At 66.5% G+C, this 20,739-nt stretch overlaps 2 protein-coding genes across 4 annotated transcripts in view; both read left to right on the top strand.

Moving 5' to 3' along the window:
* The window catches only part of DCHS1 (dachsous cadherin-related 1), a 48,379-nt gene extending 42,773 nt beyond the window's left edge, over window positions 1-5,606 (top strand). Inside the window, exons 18-21 of the mRNA XM_054164576.1 lie at window positions 185-315; window positions 730-1,016; window positions 2,487-2,625; window positions 2,842-5,606. Coding sequence (XP_054020551.1) covers window positions 185-315; window positions 730-1,016; window positions 2,487-2,625; window positions 2,842-5,525 — 3,241 coding nt within the window. The 3' untranslated portion in view covers window positions 5,526-5,606. The remainder of the gene's footprint in view (window positions 1-184; window positions 316-729; window positions 1,017-2,486; window positions 2,626-2,841) is intronic.
* Window positions 5,607-12,723: 7,117 nt separating this feature from the next.
* TPP1 (tripeptidyl peptidase 1) lies at window positions 12,724-20,482 on the top strand. 3 transcript variants are annotated; one of them, XM_054164571.1, is made up of 13 exons: window positions 12,724-12,755; window positions 13,250-13,333; window positions 13,680-13,819; window positions 13,915-14,065; window positions 14,733-14,854; window positions 15,520-15,707; window positions 16,051-16,249; window positions 17,902-18,090; window positions 18,532-18,604; window positions 18,859-18,979; window positions 19,361-19,519; window positions 19,597-19,734; window positions 20,307-20,482. In XM_054164571.1, the coding sequence occupies exons 1-13, from the start codon at window positions 12,745-12,747 to the stop codon at window positions 20,445-20,447; spliced, it is 1,716 nt and encodes a 571-aa protein (XP_054020546.1). In that variant the 5' UTR covers window positions 12,724-12,744; the 3' UTR covers window positions 20,448-20,482. The 3 variants fall into 3 exon arrangements, with proteins under 3 accessions (XP_054020546.1, XP_054020544.1, XP_054020545.1); XM_054164569.1 differs by lacking the exon at window positions 19,361-19,519; XM_054164570.1 differs by lacking the exons at window positions 13,250-13,333; window positions 19,361-19,519.
* Window positions 20,483-20,739: the final 257 nt, after the last annotated feature.

Here is a 20,739-nt window from a genome sequence, read left to right as displayed (position 1 = left end):
ACCCTTGTGCCCACATTCTCTGTCCACTGGGATGTTCCAGGTGCTGGGCACAATCCTGCTACCCGCCAAACATCTTCAGGTCTATGCCCATCCGGTGCCCTGCCCCACTGGGGCACACAGGCAGACCTGCACTGCTTCCTCACCCACGTGCCCATGTCCCTGAGGACCTTGTGCCTGCCCACAGGTTGGTGGTGACAGCCACGGACAGGGGGACGCCGCCCCTGGTGGGCTCTGCCACACTGACCGTGGTGGTGCTGGACATCAACGACAACAGCCCTACCATCCCGGTGCCCGCCGAGGTGCGGGTGCCTGAGAGTAAGTGCTGCCCTGTGGGAGGGCACCAGGGCAGGGTGGGCACCCTGGGCTGGGCAGGAGCCCCAGAGAGCTTCACCCACCCTCTGCCAGGGGCTGGTGTGTGCTGACCCTGGCTTGAGCTCCCTGTGCTGGAGCTGTGTCTAGAGGGAACCCACTGAGATGCCAGCCGCATGCCCTGGCACTGCCTGTGCTGAGGGGTGATGGCTGTGCTCTCCTGTACCAGCTGTCACCTGTCCTACCCCAGCCATCACCTGCCCCAGCCATCACCTGTCTTGTGCCAGATGTCACCTGTCCTGTGCCACCCATCACCTGCCCTGCCCAGCTCCCAAGTCCTTCACCCCAGCAACTCCTGTGCCCGGCTCTGGGATCTTCTCCTGTGCGCCGGTGCCAGCCCTGGGCCTCTCATCCCTGCAGATGCACTGCTGGGCACTCAGATTGCCCAGCTGACGGGCAACGATGTGGACTCGGGCCCGGCACTCTCCTACACGCTGGCAGTGCCAGGCGAGGCTGCGGGCACCTTCAGCATGCTGCGCTACAGCGGCGGCCTGGCACTGACGGCACCGCTGGACCGCGAGCGGCAGAGCCACTACAGCCTGACCCTGAGTGCCTGGGATGGGCAGCACTGGGGCCAGGCCAACCTCACCCTGCTGGTGGAGGACGTCAACGACAATGCCCCAGCCTTCAGCCAGCCCTGCTACCAGGTACCCTGCACAGAGGTGCCCGGCCCTGTGCCAGCCCCTCTGCTGCCTGCGACACAGCCTCGGGGGGCATGAAACCATGGCATTATTTCGGGTGGGAGAGACCTGGAGCCCAATCATGACCTCAGCACTGCCCCAGCACCACCACCCCACGGCCCCAGCACCACAGGTCCAGGGCTCAGAGAGCCCTCCAGGGCTGGGGACTCCACCACTGCCCTGGGAAGCCTGGGCCAGGCATGGGCACCACTCAAGGGGCACAAATTATTCCTCAGGGTCAAGCTCAAACTCCCCTGCCACAACCTGAGGCCATCTCCTCTTGGCACAGTACTCAGGAGCAGCCCTTGAGCCCCAGCTGGCTGCAAGCTGCTCTCAGGGAGCTGCAGAGAGCCACAAGGTCTCCCCTCAGCCTCCTCTGCTGCAGCCTCAACCCCCCCAGCTCCCTCAGCTGCTCCTCACAACTTCTCCACAGCCTTCTCCTCCTTCCCCAGACCCCTCCCCAGCTTCCTTGCCCTGCTCTGGCCCTGCCCCAGCCCTCAAGGTCCTTCTGGCAGGGAGGGGCTTTCTTGTAGTGAGATCCCCCCAAGGATGTGTCTGTGCCCCTCCTGCCCCTCTTCTGGGCTCCATCCATGTCCTGAATCCTGACCCCCACTGTGATGTCACCAGGACAGCCCTGGCCAGGAGACTGGAAGCAGGCAGGTAGCAGCTGTAGCCCTGCAGAGCTCTGTCACAGCTGCAGACTGGAGCTGATGGGAAGGGCAGAAGTGGTGGGAAGTAGCTCCCAGCCTGCACAAGTGACCGTGACAGAGGCTGCAGGGCCTGAGAAGCACCTGGGCAGCCCTCTGGGAGGTGCTGGGGCAGCAAGTGGGGGTCAGTGGGGGCCGAAGAAGCCGTGTGGAGTTGGGGTCTCAGGGGATCCTTGCTCAGTGACTCAAGCAGCATCCAGGCTGGACCATGGAGCTGAGCCTAGGCGCTGTGACCAGAGCCAGAGGAGCCTCCAGCTGCTGGCTTCTGCCAGGTTCTGGGAGGGCACAGAACTGCTTCAGGGTTGTGAGGGACCAGGCTGGGGGACCCCTCAGTCTGCAGATACTGCCTGGCACAGCAGCAGGGCAGGGAATCCCCTGGGTGATGAGAATGCTGCTGTGGAGGAGATGCCAGCTCCTGAGGTGCTTTAGTGGCAGCCTTGGCAAATTGGTTCTGGTTGGACTAGATCTTAAGGTCTCTGCCAGGTCTCTGGTCTCTGCCCTTCTTCAGCAGGGCAGAGAAGGTGGAGGAGACAGCAGGGCAGCAGGGGTAGTGCCAGGGAGGGGGCACACTAAGAGGGCGGGCACAGGTCAGTGAGACAGGTCTGCTCCCCTACCAGCCCTGGTACAGCACCAGGCTGGGCCACCTTGGCTGCCCTGGCTCTGTTCAGCCACAGCCATGTCTGCCCTGGAATGAGGGCCACAGTGCTGAGCAGAGCTTCCCCCATGCCAGGTGATGGTGCCAGAGCACACACCCGCGGGCAGTGCCATCCTCACCGTCAGTGCCACTGACCCGGACGCAGGAAGCAACGGGGACGTCACCTTCCGCCTGGCTGTGCCCAGCCCCGACATCGCCATCGACCCCAGCAATGGTGCGTGGGGTGGGGGCTGGAGCAGGGGTCTGCTGAGGGTGGGATCCCCATGCTGGCACAGCCCAAGCCCTCCTAGGTCACCATCTGGGGCAGCCAGTGAGGTGGGCAAGGTGGGGTGGCCATGGAGCACACGCAGGGAGGTGTCCTGGGCTGATCCCAAACCCTCTCGGCTCCTACGTCTCCCCCCACACTAACCCTGGCTCTGTGCCCTCGCAGGGACCCTCTTCACCATCCGGCAGCTGGAGTTCGATGCCAGCCAGCCTACACTGGACCTGGTGGTTGAGGCATACGACCAGGGCTCACCCAGCCTCTCATCCTGGGCCGCAGTGCAGCTGCAGGTGCTGGACGTGAACGACCACAGCCCCCAGTTCCAGCTGCCGCGCTACAACACCAGCGTGCCCGAGGACCTGCCCCCGGGCACCACGGTGCTGACACTGGAGGCAGCCGACGCCGACCCATCGCGGGAGAACTCCGGCTTCGACTTCACCATTGTCAGCGGCAACAGCGGCAACGCCTTCCAGCTGGAGAGCCACGCGGGTTGGGCCGGGGGGCAGCTGCGCACCCAGGGAGCCCTGGTGCTGGTGGAGCCCTTGGACTTCGAGGCCGTGCAGCTCTACAACCTGACGGTGGCGGCCTCGGACCGGGGCGTGCCGCGGCGCAGCGCCACGGTGCCAGTGCTGATCGCGGTGCGTGACGTCAACGACAACGCGCCGGCGTTCGCACGTGCCCGGTACCACGCGGCCATCAGCGAGGCAGCGCCGCCGGGCACCGAGCTGCTGCGCCTGCAGGCGCACGATGCCGACTCGGGGCCGCGCGGCCGCCTGCGCTACGCCATCACCTCGGGTGACCCGCGGGGGCTGTTCCGGTTGCACGAGGCCAGCGGCGCCCTCAGCCTGGCACGGCCGCTGGACCGCGAGGCGCAGGCGCTGCACGCCCTGGTGGTGCAGGCGGCCGACGAGTCGGGCGGGCACTTTGCCCTGGTGCCCGTGGCCGTTGAGGTGAAGGATGTCAACGACCACAAGCCTTACTTCCCACTGGAGGTGCTGAGCGCCAGCCTGCGCGAGAACCTGCCCCCTGGCACCCTGGTCACCACGCTGCGTGCAGCCGACGCTGATGCCGGCATCTTCGGGGAGCTGCGCTACACGCTGCTGGAGCAGCCAGCAGCGGAGCCTGGCCTGGCTGAGGGCCATGAGGCCTTCACCCTCAATGGCAGCTCCGGGGAGCTGCGCTCACGCCTTGCCTTCGACTACGAGCGGGCCAAGGCCTTCCAGCTCCTCGTCAGCGCCACCGATGCCGGCAACGCCTCAGCCACGGCGACGGTGCGGGTGTTGGTGACAGGAGAGGATGAGTACGACCCCATCTTCCTCAGCCCCTCCTTCAGCTTCGAGGTCCCCGAGGGCGCCCACAAGGGGCAGAGCATCGGGCAGGTGCTGGCGACTGACGAGGACGAGGGAGCCGACGGCGTGGTGCTGTACTCCCTGGCCAAGCCCTCACCCTACTTCGCTGTCAACCAGACCACGGGCACCATCTACCTGCGTGTGGACAGCCAGCCCCAGGCCAGCACTGGCCGGGCCAAGCGGGAGCCACGCGAGATGAGCCTGGAGGTGCAGGCGCGCAGCCCCCTGCCCGCCTCGCGCTCGGCCTCGGCGCAGGTCACCATCGACGTCACCCACACCTCCTTCGGCCTGGCCCCGGACCTCAACCTGCTACTGGTGGCCGTGGCCGCCTCGCTGGGCGTGGTGGTGGTGCTGGCCGCCGTGGCCATCGTGCTGGCGCTGGTGCGCTCCCGGCAGCGCCGCGGCGGCGAGAAGGCGGACGGGGAGGGTGCGCTGCGCCGCGGGCAGAGCGGCTCCCTGCAGAAGCTGGGCCGTGGGCAGAGCGGCTCCCTGCAGAAGCTGGGCCGCGGGCAGAGCGGCTCCCTGCAGAAGCTGGGCCGCGACGAGCCCGCGCTGCCCAGCACGGAGCACATCTACCACCAGGCGCTGCCGGGGTACGGCGCGGAGCCGGCCGGGCCCTACACGCGCGGCGGCTCCCTGGATCCCTCGCACTCCAGCGGGCGCGGCTCGGCCGAGGCGGCCGAAGACGACGAGATCCGGATGATCAACGAGTACCCACGCGTGGCCAGCATCACGGCCTCCATACAGGAGCACCTGGCGGCGCGGGGCCCCGACTCGGGCATCCAGCAGGACGCCGATCAGCTCTCCGACGTCTCCTGCGAACCCACGGCCATGGAGGGCGCGCAGTGGTTTAAGAGCAAGAAGGGCTCGGGGCTGCTGCTGCCGGGGCCGCCCCCGCAGCTCTACCGCGACGACGGCGGCGGCGGCGCCTTCCTGGGCGTGCGCTGCGGGCTCGGCGTCTCCTCGCCGCCCCAGGACTACGCCTTCCCCGAGGACGGCAAGCCCGCGGCCGAGGGCTCGCTGAGCGCCATCGTGGCCGGCGACGAGGAGCTGCGCGGCAGCTACAGCTGGGATTACCTCCTCGACTGGTGCCCACAGTTCCAGCCCCTGGCCAGCGTCTTCACCGAGATCGCGCGGCTGAAGGACGAGAGCTCCCTGCGCAAGCCCTTCCCTGCCAAGCCCAAGGCGGAGCCCAAGCCCCGCATCGACCCCCCGCCCCTCATCACCGCCGTCGCCCACCCGGGCGCCAAGTCCGTGCCGCCCAAGCCGCCGCCGGGCAGGACCTTCCCGCAGCCCGGCTCGCTGCGCCGCTCGCCTATCAGCCACGAGGGCTCCATCTCCTCCTCCTGTGCCATGTCGCCCAGCTTCTCGCCCTCGTTGTCGCCGCTGGCCGCCCGTTCCCCGGTGGTTTCTCCCTTCGGCGTCGCGCAGGGGCCCTCGGCCTCGGCCATCAGCGCCGAGCACTCGCTGGAGCCGCCCGAGGAGGCCGAGCTCCGCATCTAGCTTGGGCCCGCGGACTCCTGCCCCGCGCCGCGGCGCCGGGAGCGGGGCCGAGCCTGGGGCCGCTGGGCACGGGGGCCGATCCCGCTCCCACAGTCTCTGTGCCCTCTGGGGCCGCTGGCACTTCTGCGGTCTGGCACATTCGGTGCCGGTTTCGGTGTCCCACGGACCGCTGCTGCCGGGGCCGGCACCCTGGGGCCACGGCTCCTTGTGCTGCTCATAGCATCCAACGGTGCCAAACGGGACCCTGTGCTCGGGGGGGCACAGAACCTGCCTGTGCCCGGCCAGGTGCCCAGCAGCAGGTGCGGCAGCCCATGGCTGAGCCGTGCCCATGGCTGAGCTGTGCCCATGGCTGAGCCATGCCCCCTGGCCCAGCGTCCCCGCAGGAGCTCCATGGGCTGGGAAGGATCGCAGCAGGGTGAGGGTGAGTCCCTGGGCAGGGACACAGCCATGGCAGCTGCCACTCTGCCCCATGCCAGGCCAGGCTGGAGAGGAGGAGAAGGCAGTGCCCATGCTCTGCTCACCACCCATGGCTGGTGGGGGGCACAGGGGCTCCTTTGGGGTCTCACAGCCCCTCCCAGCTCCCACCACTGCACATTACCCTTCTGAGGGCACCCTCCTGAGCTGCTGCTTCTCTGAGCCAGGCTGGCAGGCAGGTGCCCTGCTCACCATGACAGCTTTGACCCTGGAGAAGATGCCCACGGGACCTTGTGCCTCCCTGGGCTGCACGCTGGCCATCGGACACGGGCACTGTGCACGGGCACCAGACATGGCCATTGGACATGGGCACCGGACACGGGCACTGCCCAGGCACCCGCTGGCAGGAGGCACAGCGCAAGAGCTGCTGCAGCACTGGCCCCAAGGCTCTGGGAGAGGCTTCGCTGTGGCCACTCAGTGAGAGAGACCAGTGGCCTCCTCCTGTTCCTTCTGCCCTGGGTCTGGTGGGCAGGGGAGGTGTGAGAGGTACCCCAGAGAGTCCAAAGCTGGCATGGTGTCAGTGTGTCACAGTGATGGGGCACCAGGCAGCTGCCCTCGACCGTGGGGCCCTGTGGTGCTTGCCCAGGGACATCTCCAAAGTGTGGGTGGGTGCCAGCACCGCCAGCTCTGAGCAGGAGCTGCTCTGTGCCATGCCGTGGGCATGGGATGGAGCTACACTGCCATGGGGCTGGTCCCCATCCTCACCCCAGCACTGGGGTCAGCCCTCACCCCAGACTCACCCTGTGGCTGCTCAGGGTGGCACAGGCACAGTCATGTCCTGCCACCATGGGCCAGGGTGCCCCCAGGTGCTGTGCCCCACACATGGCTATGGGCACAGAATGAGGACCAGGAGCAGGCATGGGGGGCAGTAGGGCAGCCCCGTGGATGCAGCTGGCCCTGGCATGCCAGGGGGTTAGGGGGAATCTGGTCCCCCGAGGAGGGGCCCAGGGGAGTTCCTCCCTCAGGCTGTTCGCAGCCCCACACTGCACCCCTAGCCCCAGGCTCTGGTCACAGCACCCAGACTGCCCACGTCTGCCCACCCACATCTCCCACTGGGCACCATCAGTGGCTTCTGCCCCGCCTGGCACTGTCCCACTCCTGAGCCTCCAGGTTGGGCTGCCCCATAGCTGGTCCCACAGTGGGCACGGTTGGCCCCACAGCGGGCACGGTGCCCATATCCCTGCTGCGGGCAGCCCTGAGGCTGCTCTGGGCACGGGGCAGCAACACAGGACGGGGATGGTGGCGTCAAGGGGCCGCAGGGCCATGGCTGCATGGGGACCACAGGGGTGGGGAGGGCAGGGAGGGCAGCACTCAGCACAGGGACAGCCCGCGGGGGCTCCTGGGGAGGGCATCCTCTGTGCCCTTCCTCCCGGCAGGGCTGTCCCACTCACGGGCACCGCGGGGAGCAGGCCAAGGGTGCTATGGACGCCCTACACGGGGCGGGGGCCGCTCCCCGCTGCATGTTTGGGACAGGGGATCACGGAGCGGTCACCCCCGGTAGCCACAGGAGGGGCAGCCCCTGGGGCGCCGCCCCACACCCCCCCCCCACTGGGAGCCGCCAGTTATTTATTGTAGACTTTGTACCCAGCCCCCCTCCCCCCCCCCCATTTCTACTCAATTTGTACCTTTTGTATCGGAGCTGCATGTACGGGCGCCCAGCACAGCCTGTGCCCAAGTGCCAACCTCTCCAAAATGCCTTAATAAACCACACTTTGTACGGAGATTGTGCCACGGCTGCTGTGCCAGGCTTGTGCCACCGCTGCGGTGCCAGGCTTGTGCCACCGCTGCGGTGCCAGGCTCGCGCTGCAGTGGTGGGCAGGCACAGCCCTGTGGGGCCACCAGCACTGTGCTACAGCAGGCAGGACCTGCACCCTGCCCTGGGCAGCTGCTGGGGCATGCAAGCTGGGACCACAGAGTTACAGAATGCATCAGGTTGGGAGGGATCCATGGGTCCTTCACCGTGTCTCTGGGCAGCCTGTGCCAGGGTCTCACCACCCTCACGGTGCAGAACTTCTGATGTCCAACCTAACGCTGTCCTGCTCCAGTTGCCACTGGTCCTATCCGCACAGCCCCTTCTGCACAGCCCCTCCCCAGCCTTCCCCTGCAGATACTGAAATGCAGCTCTAAGGTCTCCCTGGAGTCTTCAGGCTGAGCTGCCCCAACCCTCCCAGCCTGTCCCCGCAGCAGAGCTGCTCCAGCCTCTGAGCATCTTTGTGGCCTCCTCTGGGCCCTCTCCATCAGCTCCAGGTCTCTCCTGTGCTGGTGTCCCCACGGCTGGCCACAGCTCTGCAGGTGAGGTCTCCCCAGAGCAGAGCAGAGGGGCAGGATCCTCTTTCTCCATCTCTGCTTTGGATGCAGCCCAGGCTGCCCTTGGCCTTTGGGCTGCCAGTGCCCATCGCTGGCTCCTGTCCAGCTGCTCATTCCCCAGCACCCCAAGTCTTTCTCTGCAGGGCTGCTCTGGGTCTCATCACCCCCAGCCTGGACTGACACCAGGGTTGCTGTGATCCATGAGCAGGACCTTGCCCTTTCTCTTGTTGAACCTCCTGAGGGTCTCGTCAGCTACCTCTGCAGCGTGCTCAGCTGCCTCTGGTGGCTCCATCCCATCCCTCAATCTCATCAACCTCTCTGCTCATCTGCAGACTGCTGAGGGTGCCTCAGCCTCCTGTGACACTGATGGAGATGTTGAACAGCTCTGGTCTGGACCCTTGGGGGACACCCTTGCCACCCGTCTCCACCTGGATGTTGAGCCACTGACCACTGCCCTTTGGATGCCATCCTCCAACCAAATCCTCCTCCAGCGCACTGCCCACCCCTCAAAGGCCGCCGTGGGGCTCTGCAGCCTTGCAAGGGCTCTGCAGCCTTGCAGAGGCTATGCCAGCGCGGCCGTGCCGTGCTCGGGGCACTCAGAGCCTGGGGTCGCCGCGGGCAGCAGAAGCTGCCCAGGGCGAGCAGCGGGATCAGGTCAGCCGAATCCCTGCCGGCCGGAGCCCGCCGGGAGCCTCCTGCGGATCCCATCCGGCTCAGGCACTGCCTAAAGCCCGACGCCAGATGGATGGGGGCGGCCCCGCGGCCCCCCGAGCCCTGCCGAGCCACGCCGGGGGCCTCCGGGAGGGAGCTGGAGGGGCTGGGTTGGAGCTGTGGAGGCTGGAGGGAGGACTGGAGCAGGGGCAGGACAGTGGGATTGGGATCAGGAGCACGAGCAGGCGGTGGGATCGGGATCAGGAGGTGGGATTGGGATCAGGAGCAAGGGGTGGGATCGGGAGCAGGAGCAGAGGGTGGGATTGGGATCAGGAGCAGAGGGTGGGATTGGGATCAAGAGCTGCAGCAGGGGTGGGGTATCCACGCGTGGTGGGACAGGGCTGCGGGGTGGGACACAGGAAGCAGCAAGGGCTGGGAGCATGGTGGAGCAGAGTGAGAACAGCCAGACATGGTATGGGAGCAGGGCCCAATGCTTTGCCCTGCTCTGCTCTGCTCATCCTCGGGCCGGCAGGGCCCCACAGGTGCCCCTGTGCTGCCCCACTCTTTCCACCAGCATGGAGGGGCTGGAAGGGACCCCTGGAGCCCACCCAGCCAACCCCCCTGCTCCAGCAGGACACCCACAGCAGCTTGCCCAGGGGCACCATGGCCAGGGGAAGTTGGAAGCTCTCCACAGAAGGAGACTCCACAACCTCTCTGGGCTGCCTGCTCCAGAGCTCTGAACCCTTATGAGCCATCTGGGGGGCAAGGTCTGCTCCTGAGTGCTGGGCCAAGAGGAGATGGCCTCAGGTTGTGCCAGGACAGGCTGAGGAACAATTTGTGCCCCTTGAGGGTTGTCCAGGCCTGGCCCAGGCTGCCCAGGGCAGTGGTGGAGTCCCCAGCCCTGGAGCTGTGGTGCTGAGGGCCATGGGGTGGTGGTGCTGGGGCAGTGCTGGGGCAGTGCTGGGGCCATGCTTGGATTCCATGGTCCTAGAGGTCTCCTCCAAGCACAACCATTCCATGACTCTACGAACTTGCCCCAGGGAAGCAAGTGGAACCCAGAGCAGTGCTTGGCTGAGCTTGAGGAGCACAGGTGAGGTCCAGCCTCCTGTAGCTGCTGGGTGGTGTTTGGTGAGCAGGAGATGCTGTCTCAGCCTCACCAGGTCTCCTGGCTGCCTCTCTTCACACAAAGGGAGCAGGGCCAGGGGTCTGCAGTGGGCACTGCCCACCTGAGCACAGGGCACCTCTGCCCCTGGCACAGCTGGAACTGCCTGTGAGCAGGAGGGAGAACAGTGGCACAGCCCCAGCCCTGCACCTTCACCCTGCCACAACCTGAGCCCTTGGAGGTGGTGTCTAAACACCTCTTTGGTGGTGCCAAACACCTCTGGTGGTGTCTCAATACCTCTGGTGGTGTCACAACACCTCTTTGGTGGCGTCCAACACCTCTTTGGTGATGTCTCAACACCCCTTTGTTGATGCCCAACACCTTTGTTGATGCCTTGAGCTGCTGCTGGGACCTCCCCAGGAGGGCCTGGGACGCCCAGAGTATGCAGCTCTGCTCTGCCACCAGCCCCACACCTCCTGGCTCTTCTGGACCCACTGGTTTGGTGGGTTGAAGTTTCCCCCCAGCATTAACTTCAGCCAGGCTAACTCAGAAGCAGATGAAGCTGTGTTTACAAGCAGATGAAGCTGTGTTTACAAGCAGATGAAGCTGTGTTTACAAGCAGAAACAACGCTCTGCAGTGGAATGCCATCAACCTGCACAGAATCCACAGGACTTACAACGGTGTACAGGGGTTTACAACTAGCAAACAACACGACCCCCCTGGTCAAAAGACCAGGGAGAGCTGTTCCACTGTCCCCCAACCTCAATCCCCCTGTCCCAAGAGAGAGGAGCAGAGAGAGAAAAGCAGTGGGTTAGACTTCTCCAAGGCCAGCCAGAAGCACGTTATCTCTCCCGAGCAAAGCAGAACAGCACAGATCAGAAGAGAAGAAGGAATGGGAATGGGAAGGAATTGTTATGGTACAGCTTCTCTTATCCCAGACATTCATCTAATGAATTTGTTTAGAATAATCTTTTGTTTTCCTTTTTACACCCAGCAGTGATTTATTTCTGTTTTTCTACTTTCCTGCTCGAAATCTGCAGCTAGATTCTAAAGGCGTAGCCTAAACCCACCACAACTGGCGATGCCCAACCTCTGCAGAGGGGACAGCCTGGGCATCCCTGGCTGCAGCCCCTCCTAAGGCTCCTTGCCCAGAGCCCTGGGGTGGGCACAGGGGAGCAGACCCCACCAGGGGCTCTGACCTTCAGGTGCTTCCTGGAGTCAGGCTCCAGCAGCCCCCTGGAGACTCCAGGCTGGGGAAAAGTTGGAAACTGCCTGATGGGAAAGGACCTGGGGACCTGCAGCCAGTGGCTGGAGAGGAGCCAGGGGGTGCCCAGGTGGGCAAGAAGGGCACCAGCAGCCTGGCCTGGATCAGCAACAGTGTATTCAGTTCTGTGCTCCCCAGTCCAAGAGAGACAGAGACCTTCTGGAGAGAGTCCAAGGGAGAGCCACGAGGATGATTTGGGGACTTGAGCAACTCCCCTTTGGAGAGAGACTGAGAGCCCTGAGGCTGCTCAGTCTGGAGAGGAGACTTGAGAGGGGATCTGATCAATGTCTACCAATATCTGAGAGGTGGGGGCAAGGGGAGGGGGCCAAGCTCTTCTTGGTGGTGCACAATCATAAGACAAGAAACAATAGGTTCAAACTGGAACAGAGAAGGTTTCACTTCAACATGAGGAGAAACTTCCTTACAGTGAGGGTGAGAGAGCCCTAAAGCAGGCTGCCCAGAGAGGTTGTGGAGCCTCCTTCTCTGGAGTCTTTCAACTCCCACCTGGATGCAATCCCATGGAGACTACCCTGGGGATGCTGCTCTGGTAGGGGGTTGGACTGGATGATCTCTGAAGGTCCCTTCCAACCTCTAAGGTACTGTGAGAAGGCTGTGGAGAAGTTGTGAGGAGCAGCTGAGGGCCCTGGGGGGGTTGAGGCTGCAGCAGAAGAGGCTGAGGGGAGACCTTGTGGCTCTCTGCAGCTCCCTGAGAGCAGCTTGCAGCCAGCTGGGGCTCAAGGGCTGCTCCTGAGGGCTGTGCCAGGACGAGATGGCCTCAGGTTGTGGCAGGGGAGGTTGAGCTTAGCCCTGAGGACCAATTTGTGCCTCTTGAGGGGTGCCCAGGCCTGTGGCAGGCTGCCCAGGGCAGTGGTGGAGTCCCCAGCCCTGGAGGGGACCCTGAGGACCATGGGTTGTTGGTGCCCAGGCACTGCCAGGGTCTCTCCTGGGATCTCTCCCAAGCCAAACCTACCCCACGGCTACCCCCATCCGCTGCCGGTCCCGGCGCAGTCCCCGCACGGACTCTCGGCACCGGCTGCAGCCCCGGGCCGGGCTCAGCGCTCCGGAGGAAGGGACCAGGACCGGAATCGGGACCGCGCACAGCCTCCCCGGGCCTGCATCAAACGGCGCCACCGAGACCTGGACCGGGAGCGAGCCCGGAGCCCGGCCCAGATGTGGCAGCAGCGCGGTCCCGGGAGCGAGTGGCGCAGCGACCGGCGGACACCGGCCGCGCTCCGTGCCCTCCGCCAGCGCTGCAGACACAGCCCCGACGCTCTGCGCCCCCGGAGCGTTCCCGGTCCCGGTGGTCGCCGGGGATTGGCAGGACCGGGACACCGCCCATCACGTGACCGCACCCCCCTCACGTGACTGGGGCTCGTGCTCCCGAGCACGTGACCGGGGCGCTGCGGCGGGAGGCGGCGGCATGGCCCCGGGGTAACGGAGGGCAGTGGGGGGCACCGGGGGAGTGGGGGTGCCGGGGAGTAAAGGAGGCACCGGGCGTGCCGGTGGGCACCGGGCGGTACCGAGGGGCACCTGTGGGTAACGGGGGGACCGGCAGCGATGAGAGGCAGCGGGGAGTACGAGGGGTAACGGGGGGACCGGGAACCGGGGGCGCCAGGGGAACCGCGGGGTCAGGTGAGGTCAGGCGGGGCTCCCCTGGCCAGGCGTAACGGGGACCGGGGGTGACAGGGGAGCCCGGGGAGATCCGGGGTGGCAGGGACCCGGCGGCAGCGCGGGGAGCGAGTACCGAGGGGACCGGGAGGAAGGGAGCGGGAGGGGCTCCTTGGCCCGCGGTGACGGGGACCGGGGCGGCACACGGCGGGCCGGGGGGCTCGGGCGGCACTACCCGGACCGCGGCGATGGGGCTCGGGAGGTACCGTGGCACTGGTGCCATGCCGGTGGCCGCCGTGCTCTGACCCCCGCCTCAGGTGTCGGGGGGTCCCTGCCCTGCTGGTGCTGTGTGCGGTGGCCTGGAGCTGTGCCAGGGGCCTGGAGGAGGACCAGCCCTTCCGGTGGGTACCGGCTCTGGGCACGGCACCCACGGGTGTTGGTGGGATGGGACTGGGCATGCCAGCTGGCATGGCACCCGCCGGGGCTGGTGGGGTGAGATGAGGCTCTGGCACTCACTGAGGTCAGTGGGATAGGAGTGGGCATGATACCCACTGGGGCTGTCAGAATGGGACCAGGCATGGCACCCACCGGGGTCAGCAGGACAGAACTGGGTACTGGCACCCATGGGCATCAGTGGGATGGTTCCAAGCATGGCACCTGCTGGGGTCAGTGGGTTGGGACAGGGCCCTGGCACCCGTGGGGGTCAGTGGGATGTGGCACTGGCCCCCACTGACAGGCTGCCTGCAGGGTGCCCCCCGGCTGGAGCCATGTGGGCGCCGTGAGCCCTGGGCAGAACCTGCAGCTGACCTTCGCCCTGCGCCAGCGTGGCCTGGGGCGCCTGGCACAGCTCGTTGATGCCATCTCAGACCCCCGCTCACCACAATATGGTAATGGCCCTGCCCCCCCCCAGCCCCCTCTGCCCCGGTGGGTGGCACCACCAGGCTGCCCCTCGCCTAGTGCCCTGAGCCTGGTGCCCTGGCAGGCAAGTTCCTGACGCTGGAGCAGCTGCGGGACCTGGTGCAGCCCTCCCCAGGCACGCTGCTGACGGTGCTGAAGTGGCTGCGGGGCCATGGCGTGGAGCAGTGCCACAGTGTCACCACCCTGGACTTCCTGGAGTGCCACATGCCAGCCAGGTGAGCCCTGGGCACGGCTGGGCTGACAGAGCCCACCCTGGCTGCTGAAGCTTCCCCATCCCCGGGATGCTGCAGCACATCCTGAGAGTGAGGGGCGGGAGGGCATGAGGGGCAAGGTGCCAGGGGAGCCATGTTTCTGCCAGGGCTGTGGTCTTCTGGCTGCTGCTTTGCCCATCCCCATTGTGGGGGAGTCCCAGCCAGTGTCCCGGGGTGCTGGGAGCCAGGAATCCATGAGGAGCCTGTGCCAGCCCTACCCCTGCCCTGTCTCTCTGCAGGGCCGTGGAGGCCCCATGGGGAATTGGGCACAGAGCTGGAGGGGCCCCTGCGGTGCCAGGGCTCTGGCTGGGAGGACTGGGGGAGGCTGGGCTGGGAGAGTCTCTGTGCCTGGGGGGATGCCGAGATCACCCCCAGCTGCCCTGGAAGCACATAGGGTGGTGGCAGGGTTGGGGATGGTGGCACACAAGGTGCTGCTGAGCAGGCAGGGCACAGTGGCAGGGCTGGGGACAGTGGCAGGCAGGGGATGGTGGCAGGCAGGGCACAGTGGCAGGGCTGGGGACAATGTCAGGCAGGGGATGGTGGCAGGCAGGGCACAGTGGCAGGGCTGGGGCAGTGTCAGGTAGGAGCCATGCTCTGATGCCTGCCCGTGGTGGCTGTGCCCACACTGCAGCACGGCCGAGCGGCTGCTGCCCGGTGCCCGCTTCCAGCGCTATGTGAAGGGGCAGCTCAGTGCCGTGCGCTCCCCAGTGCCCTACACCGTGCCTGAGGAGCTGGCACCGCACCTGGACTTCGGTATGGCCCCACAGGGGCAGGCTGCTGGGCCCCAGGGGACAGAGGGAGGTTTCAGACATGGTCCTGGCTGCCCCTCAGCTCCCTGAGGAGCTTCCTGCAGGTGGTGTCAGTATCCCATCCCTGGCACTGCCCCAGGTCAGCTTTGGCAGGGCTTGGGTGGGAAAGGACTTTCCAAGGGCACCCGGTTCCAGCCCTGCAGCCAGCAGGCACAGCCCCAAGCAGAGCTCAGAGCCCCAAACACCCTGCCCTGGGCTGCTGCCAGCCAGGGGGCAGCTCCCCCCCTCCCTGGGCACCCTGGGCCAGGCTCTCCCTAGCCTTCTCCCATCCCTCTGCCCTGAGGCTTCCTCCTGGAGCTCCAAACCATCCCCCTTGGGCCTGGCCCCACAGCTCCTGCTCCAGAGCCTGGCTCCAGCTTGCTCCTGGGCCCCTTCCAGCCCTGCCAGGCCACCAGGAGGTGTCCCTGGAGCCCTTCTCCAGCCTGGGCACCCCCAGCTGTGCCAGCCTGGGGACCCAGCAGAGCCCTTCCAGCCCTCCCAGCATGGCTGTGGCCCTCCCCTGGCCCTGGCCTGGGTGCAGCTGGTGAAGGGGTGTCCAGGGGGCAGCGATGCCTCCTCCCTGAGCTCTGGATCCCGGCCTGTGCCATGTCCCTGCTGTGTGCCCGGCAGTGGGAGGCCTGCACCGGTTCCCGGCGGAGCGGAAGGAGGTGGCACGAGCCTGGGCCGGGCAGGACGCAGGGCAGCGGCGCCAGGGCAGCTTCCACCTGGGCGTGACCCCAGCGGTGCTGCGGCAGAGATACAACCTGAGTGCCACCGACGTGGGGCAGCTGCCCAACAACAGCCAGGCCTGTGCCCAGGTACTGCCCATGCTGCCCTGCCCCTGCTGCTCCTCCCTGGCTGCTGGCAGTGGCTCTGCCACAGCCCTATAGTGGACTTTTGTGTGCCAGCACTGAGAGCTGGCATTGGTTAGCCAGGAGCCAAGGGCTGGCACTGGTTAGCCAGGAGCTGGCATTGGTTAGTCAGGAGCTAGCACTGGTTAGCCAGCAGCCAAGGACTGGCACTGGATAGCCAGGAGCTGGCCTTGGTTAGCCAAGAGCTGGCCGTGGCTCTCCAGGAGCCAACAAGTAATATGTGTCTCTCTCTGTTCCTGTGCCCCACTGTGTGCCCTGTGCCCCTCTGTTGCTGCCACCCCGTGCCCAGTTCCTGGAGCAGTACTTCCACCAGGCTGACCTGGCAGAGTTCATGCAGCTCTTCGGCCGCGGCTTCGCTCACCGCACGCAGGTCGACCGTGTGGTCGGGCACCAGGGCCGGGGCAAGGCCGGGCTGGAGGCCAGCCTGGACGTGGAGTACATCATGAGCACAGGAGCCAACATCTCCACCTGGGTCTTCAGCAACGCAGGTAAGGCCCTGTGCCCCCCTCACCTCCCCTGTGCCCTGCCCCGGGCCTCCCTCCCCTGCTTTGGGCCTCTGAGCTTGCCAGCACCCAGAGTGCCTTGTGGTGGGCACTGCCACACCTCACGTGGGCACTGCAGAGCTGTCCAGAAGCTGTTTGGCCTGGATGAGACCTTGAAGGTCAGGTGGAAGCCAAGCATGGCCCCAACCCTGCCCCCAGCACCACCCCCCCATGGCCCTCAGCACCACAGCTTCAGCGCTTGGGAACCGCTCCAGGGCTGGGGACTCCACCACTGCCCTGGGCAGCCTGGACCAGGCCTGGGCACCCCTCAGGGGGCACAAATTGTTCCTCAGGGCCAAGCTCAACCTCTCCTGGCACAACCTGAGGCCATCTCCTCTTGTCACCAGCCCAAGGCTGCTTTGGTGTTTCTCCTGCTCTGGGGCTGAGGCTCCCTCTGGCTCCAAGCTGCAGCGGAAGGGAGCAGAGAGAGGCACCTCTGGAACCCCAGGATGCAAAACATCTGCCCCAGCATGGGGGTGGTGCTGCAGGACCCAGTGCCACCTGCCCCAGATTGGGAACCAGCTGAGCAGGAGATGACACCCAACAGGGACAGCCCTGCCCTGCTGCCACCTCCTCCTGCCCTTGGGCACAAGGGTGTGGGGCTGGGTGAGGGTAGTGTGGGCAGCTGAGTCATCTGGGGACACCGTGGCTGGAGGGGAGACTCCACAACCTCTCTGGGCAGCCTGCTCCAGACCTCCAGCAACCTCACCCTAAACAAGTTGCTCCTGCTGGCACCTCCTGGCTGCCACTTGGTGCCCCTTTCCCCTGGGCACCCCTCAGCAGATGCCAGCCCCAGCCTCTTGCCCCCTACAGCTCCTTGAGCTCTTGCTGAGCATTGCTCAGATCCCCTCTGGGGCTGCTCCTCACAGAGCTGCTCCAGGCCCCTCATCCGCTCCCCAGCCTCCCCTGGGCTCTCCCCGGCAGCTTCCAGTCTCTGAACTGTGCAGCCCAGCCCTGGCACCAGCACTGCAGCTGTGGCCTCCCTGGGGCAGAGCTTATGGGACTCTCCCCAGCCAGGTGTGCCAGGGATCTGCTGCGGGCAGGAGCTGGGTCAGCAGAGGGAAGGAGAAGGGAAAGAGAAGAGGAGAAGGAAGGAGAAGAGATGGAGAGGAGAAGGAAAAGGAAGGAGAAGTTGTGAGGAGCAGCTGAGGGAGCTGGGGGGGTTGAGGCTGCAGCAGAGGAGGCTGAGGGGAGACCTTGTGGCTCTCTGCAGCTCCCTGAGAGCAGCTTGCAGCCAGCTGGGGCTCAAGGGCTGCTCCTGAGTGCTGGGCCAAGAGGAGATGGCTTCAGGTTGTGCCAGGGCAGGTTTGGGTTGGACAGGAACAGTTTCTTCCCTGCCAGAGTTGTCAGGCCTGGCACAGGCCGCCCAGGTTGGTGGTGGAGTGCCCATCCCTTGAAGAGCTCCAGAACCCTGCGGGCATGGCCCCTGGGACCTGGTTTGGTGCCATGGTGGTGCTGGAGTGAGGGCTGGAGTTGATGCCCCTGCAGGTCCCACGATGCCAACCTGCCGTGCCAGGGCTCTGCTGTGGGCAGGGGCCGGGGGGCCTCCCGCACCGTCAAAGTGCCCCCAGGCCCCTCAACCCCTTGGTGCTCTGCAGGGAGGCACGAGAGCCAGGAGCCCTTCCTGGCCTGGCTGGTGCTGCTGAGCAACATGAGCTGGGTGCCCTGGGTGCACTCCGTCAGCTATGGGGACGATGAGGACAGCCTCTCCCTGCCCTACCTGCACAGGGTCAACGCAGAGCTGATGAAGGCAGCTGCCCGCGGCCTCTCCGTGCTCTTCGCATCAGGTGCGCCCTGCCCACGGGCACTGGGCACCGCCACTAGGGGGCAGCTGGGCACGGGGCAGTTGGGTGGCAGCTGGGGACAGGACCAGCCAGGGTGACAGCTGGGTACAGGGCAGTCCGGTGGCAGCTCAGGACGGGGCAGTCAGGGTGGCAGCTGGGCACTGGATAGTTGGGTGGCAGCTTGGGACAGGGCAGTTGGGTGGCAGCTGGGGACAGGACCAGTCAGGGTGGCAGCTGGGTACAGGGCAGTCCGGTGGCAGCTCAGGATGGGGCAGTCAGGGTGGCAGCTGGGCACTGGGCAGTTGGGTGGCAGCTTGGGATGAGGCAGTCAGGGTGGCAGCTGGGGACAGGACCAGCCAGGGTAGCAGCTGGGCACGAGGTAGCTGGCTGGCAGCTGGGCACAGGGCAGCCCGGGCACGGTGACCACCCCATGCCCTGGCACAGGTGACGATGGCGCTGGCTGCAGGAGGGTCTCTGGTGGCAACCACACTTTCCGGCCCAGCTTCCCAGCCTCCAGGTAGGGTGGGGGTGACCCCTGGGCAAAGGGCACTGCTCAGGGGCACCATAGCTCCCGGGGGCACTGTGACCCCTGGGCCTTGCCTGGCTGCTGCCTCCAGCTGCTTCTGAACTCCTCTGGGCACCCATCAGTGCCCCCTGCTAGTGCATGGGGATGCTGGCACTGGGGGCACTGTGCAGCTGCTGGGGAGGGGGCTTCTGCATGGGGTGCTTCCCAGGACTCTCCCACCATTGTGTGCCCCCCTGTGCCCCCAGCCCCTACGTCACCACAGTGGGGGGCACCTCCTTCAAGAACCCCTTCCTGGTGACCACCGAGGTGAGCGACTACATCAGCGGAGGAGGCTTCAGCAATGTCTTCCCCATGCCCAGCTACCAGGTGGGCACCCTGGGCGGCTCTGCCTGGGGCCAGGGCACTCTGCATGGGGCTGGGGGCTGCAGTTGGGGGGGCTGGGGGCTGAAGCTGGGTTTGGGGTCTGGCCAGAGCTGAGCTCCATCTGGGGCTGGGGGGCTGCAACCAGGGCTGGGGGCTGTGGGGCACATGGGCAGCCCTGGGGCAGGGTGGCACTGGGCTGTGGGGGGCATGGGCAGCCCTGGGGCAGAGGGCATGGAAGGTGAGATGCCAGTGTCCTGCTCTTCCTGAGCTCGGTGGGCACAGGGGGCACAGTGCCAGGGTGCTGCTGCTCACCCTGAGCTTGGTGGGCGCAAGGGGCACAGGAGCTGCGGTGCCAAGGTGCCCTGCTGATGCCACCCCCCGCAGGCGGCAGCAGTCGGTCGGTTCCTGCGCCAGGCGCCCAAGCTGCCCCCCAGCTCCTACTTCAACGGCAGTGGCAGAGCCTACCCCGACCTGGCAGCGCTCTCTGACAACTACTGGGTGGTGACCAACCGCATCCCCCTGCCCTGGGTGTCGGGCACCTCGGTGAGTGGGCGCCGTGGGCACCCTCCGCTGGCCAAACGGCCACCTGCGCCTTGGCTGAGTGCCCTCTGTGCCCGCAGGCGTCCACGCCGGTGGTGGGGGGCATGGTGGCGCTGATCAACGACCGGCGGCTGCAGCGGGGGCTGCCCCCCCTCGGCTTCCTCAACCCCGCGCTCTACCGGCTGCAGGAGAGCGGCCACGGCGCCGCCCTCCGCGACGTGAGCGGGACGGGGGGCTGCGGGAGTGGGGAGGGGGGAGCTGGGGCACCTGGGTTGGCACCCGTGGGTGTTGGAGCGGGGGGAACCTGCTGCCCTTGAGGAGGTGGTGATGCATGGGGAGGGTTCCCCGTGCACTCGTGGGGGGTCTGGGGGCACTGGTACTGTGCTGGGGGTGCAGTCTCGAGGTGGAACCGCTGCTGCCCTGGGGTCCCTCGAGCTATAGGCGGTGGTGGTGTCCCGGGGCTTCCTCTGGGGGCCGTGGTGTGTGTGGGATCTCCTAGGAGACGTTCCCGGAGTCCGTGTCCCGTGGGGGTCTTAGAGGGCGTTCCCGGAATCCCTGGCCTGTTACGGGGGTGGTCCCGGGGATCCCGGTCCTGCTGCGGGTCTCGAGGGTGGCCCTAGAGGGTGTTCTTGGTAGGTCCCACTGCGGGGTTCCAGGGGGAATTCCGGGGATCCCTGTTCTGCTTTGGGCGGGGGTGGGTGTCCCCGGGCACGTGCGGCCAGGGGTCCCCGTTGTGAGGGTCCCGTTGCGGGGATCCCCCCGGTTCCCCCGCTGATGCCCGGTCTTGCAGGTGACGCAAGGCTGCCACCTGTCCTGCCTGGACGGTGCCGTGCAGGGCCAGGGCTTCTGCGCCAGCCCCGGCTGGGACCCGGTCACCGGCTGGGGCACCCCCAACTTCCCCGAGCTGCTACGGGCGCTGCTTCCGCCGTGACACAGGACACCGAGACGGACACCGGGACACGGGACAGACATCGGGACGTGGGGATACCAGACAGACACCGGAACGCGAGACAGGAAGACACGGGGACGTGGGGACAGCGGGGCTCCGGGGCCAATAAAGCCGCTGGCGCCGGCGCTCCTCCTGTGCATCGCTCGCGCCACCAGCGGGCGCGCTGGGCCGCGGGGGGAAGGGCGGGGCGAGGTGGGCAGTGCACCAATGGGGTGAAACGGGCTGGGTGGCGGAGCCAACGGCGCGGCGCGGCGAGAGGGCGGAGCGAGGTGGG

This window comes from Dryobates pubescens, chromosome 10 (genome assembly GCF_014839835.1).
Source record: "Dryobates pubescens isolate bDryPub1 chromosome 10, bDryPub1.pri, whole genome shotgun sequence".
NCBI lineage: Eukaryota > Metazoa > Chordata > Aves > Piciformes > Picidae > Dryobates > Dryobates pubescens.
This window is presented reverse-complemented; position numbering and strand designations above follow the sequence as displayed.

Excerpts from the sequence above, each read along its gene's own strand:
- TPP1 (XM_054164571.1), top strand. Across the intron at positions 18,091-18,531 it reads CTCCGTGCTCTTCGCATCAG|GTGACGATGGCGCTGGCTGC; the intron begins GTGCGCCCTGCC and ends GCCCTGGCACAG. Across the intron at positions 19,520-19,596 it reads CCTGGGTGTCGGGCACCTCG|GCGTCCACGCCGGTGGTGGG; the intron begins GTGAGTGGGCGC and ends CTGTGCCCGCAG.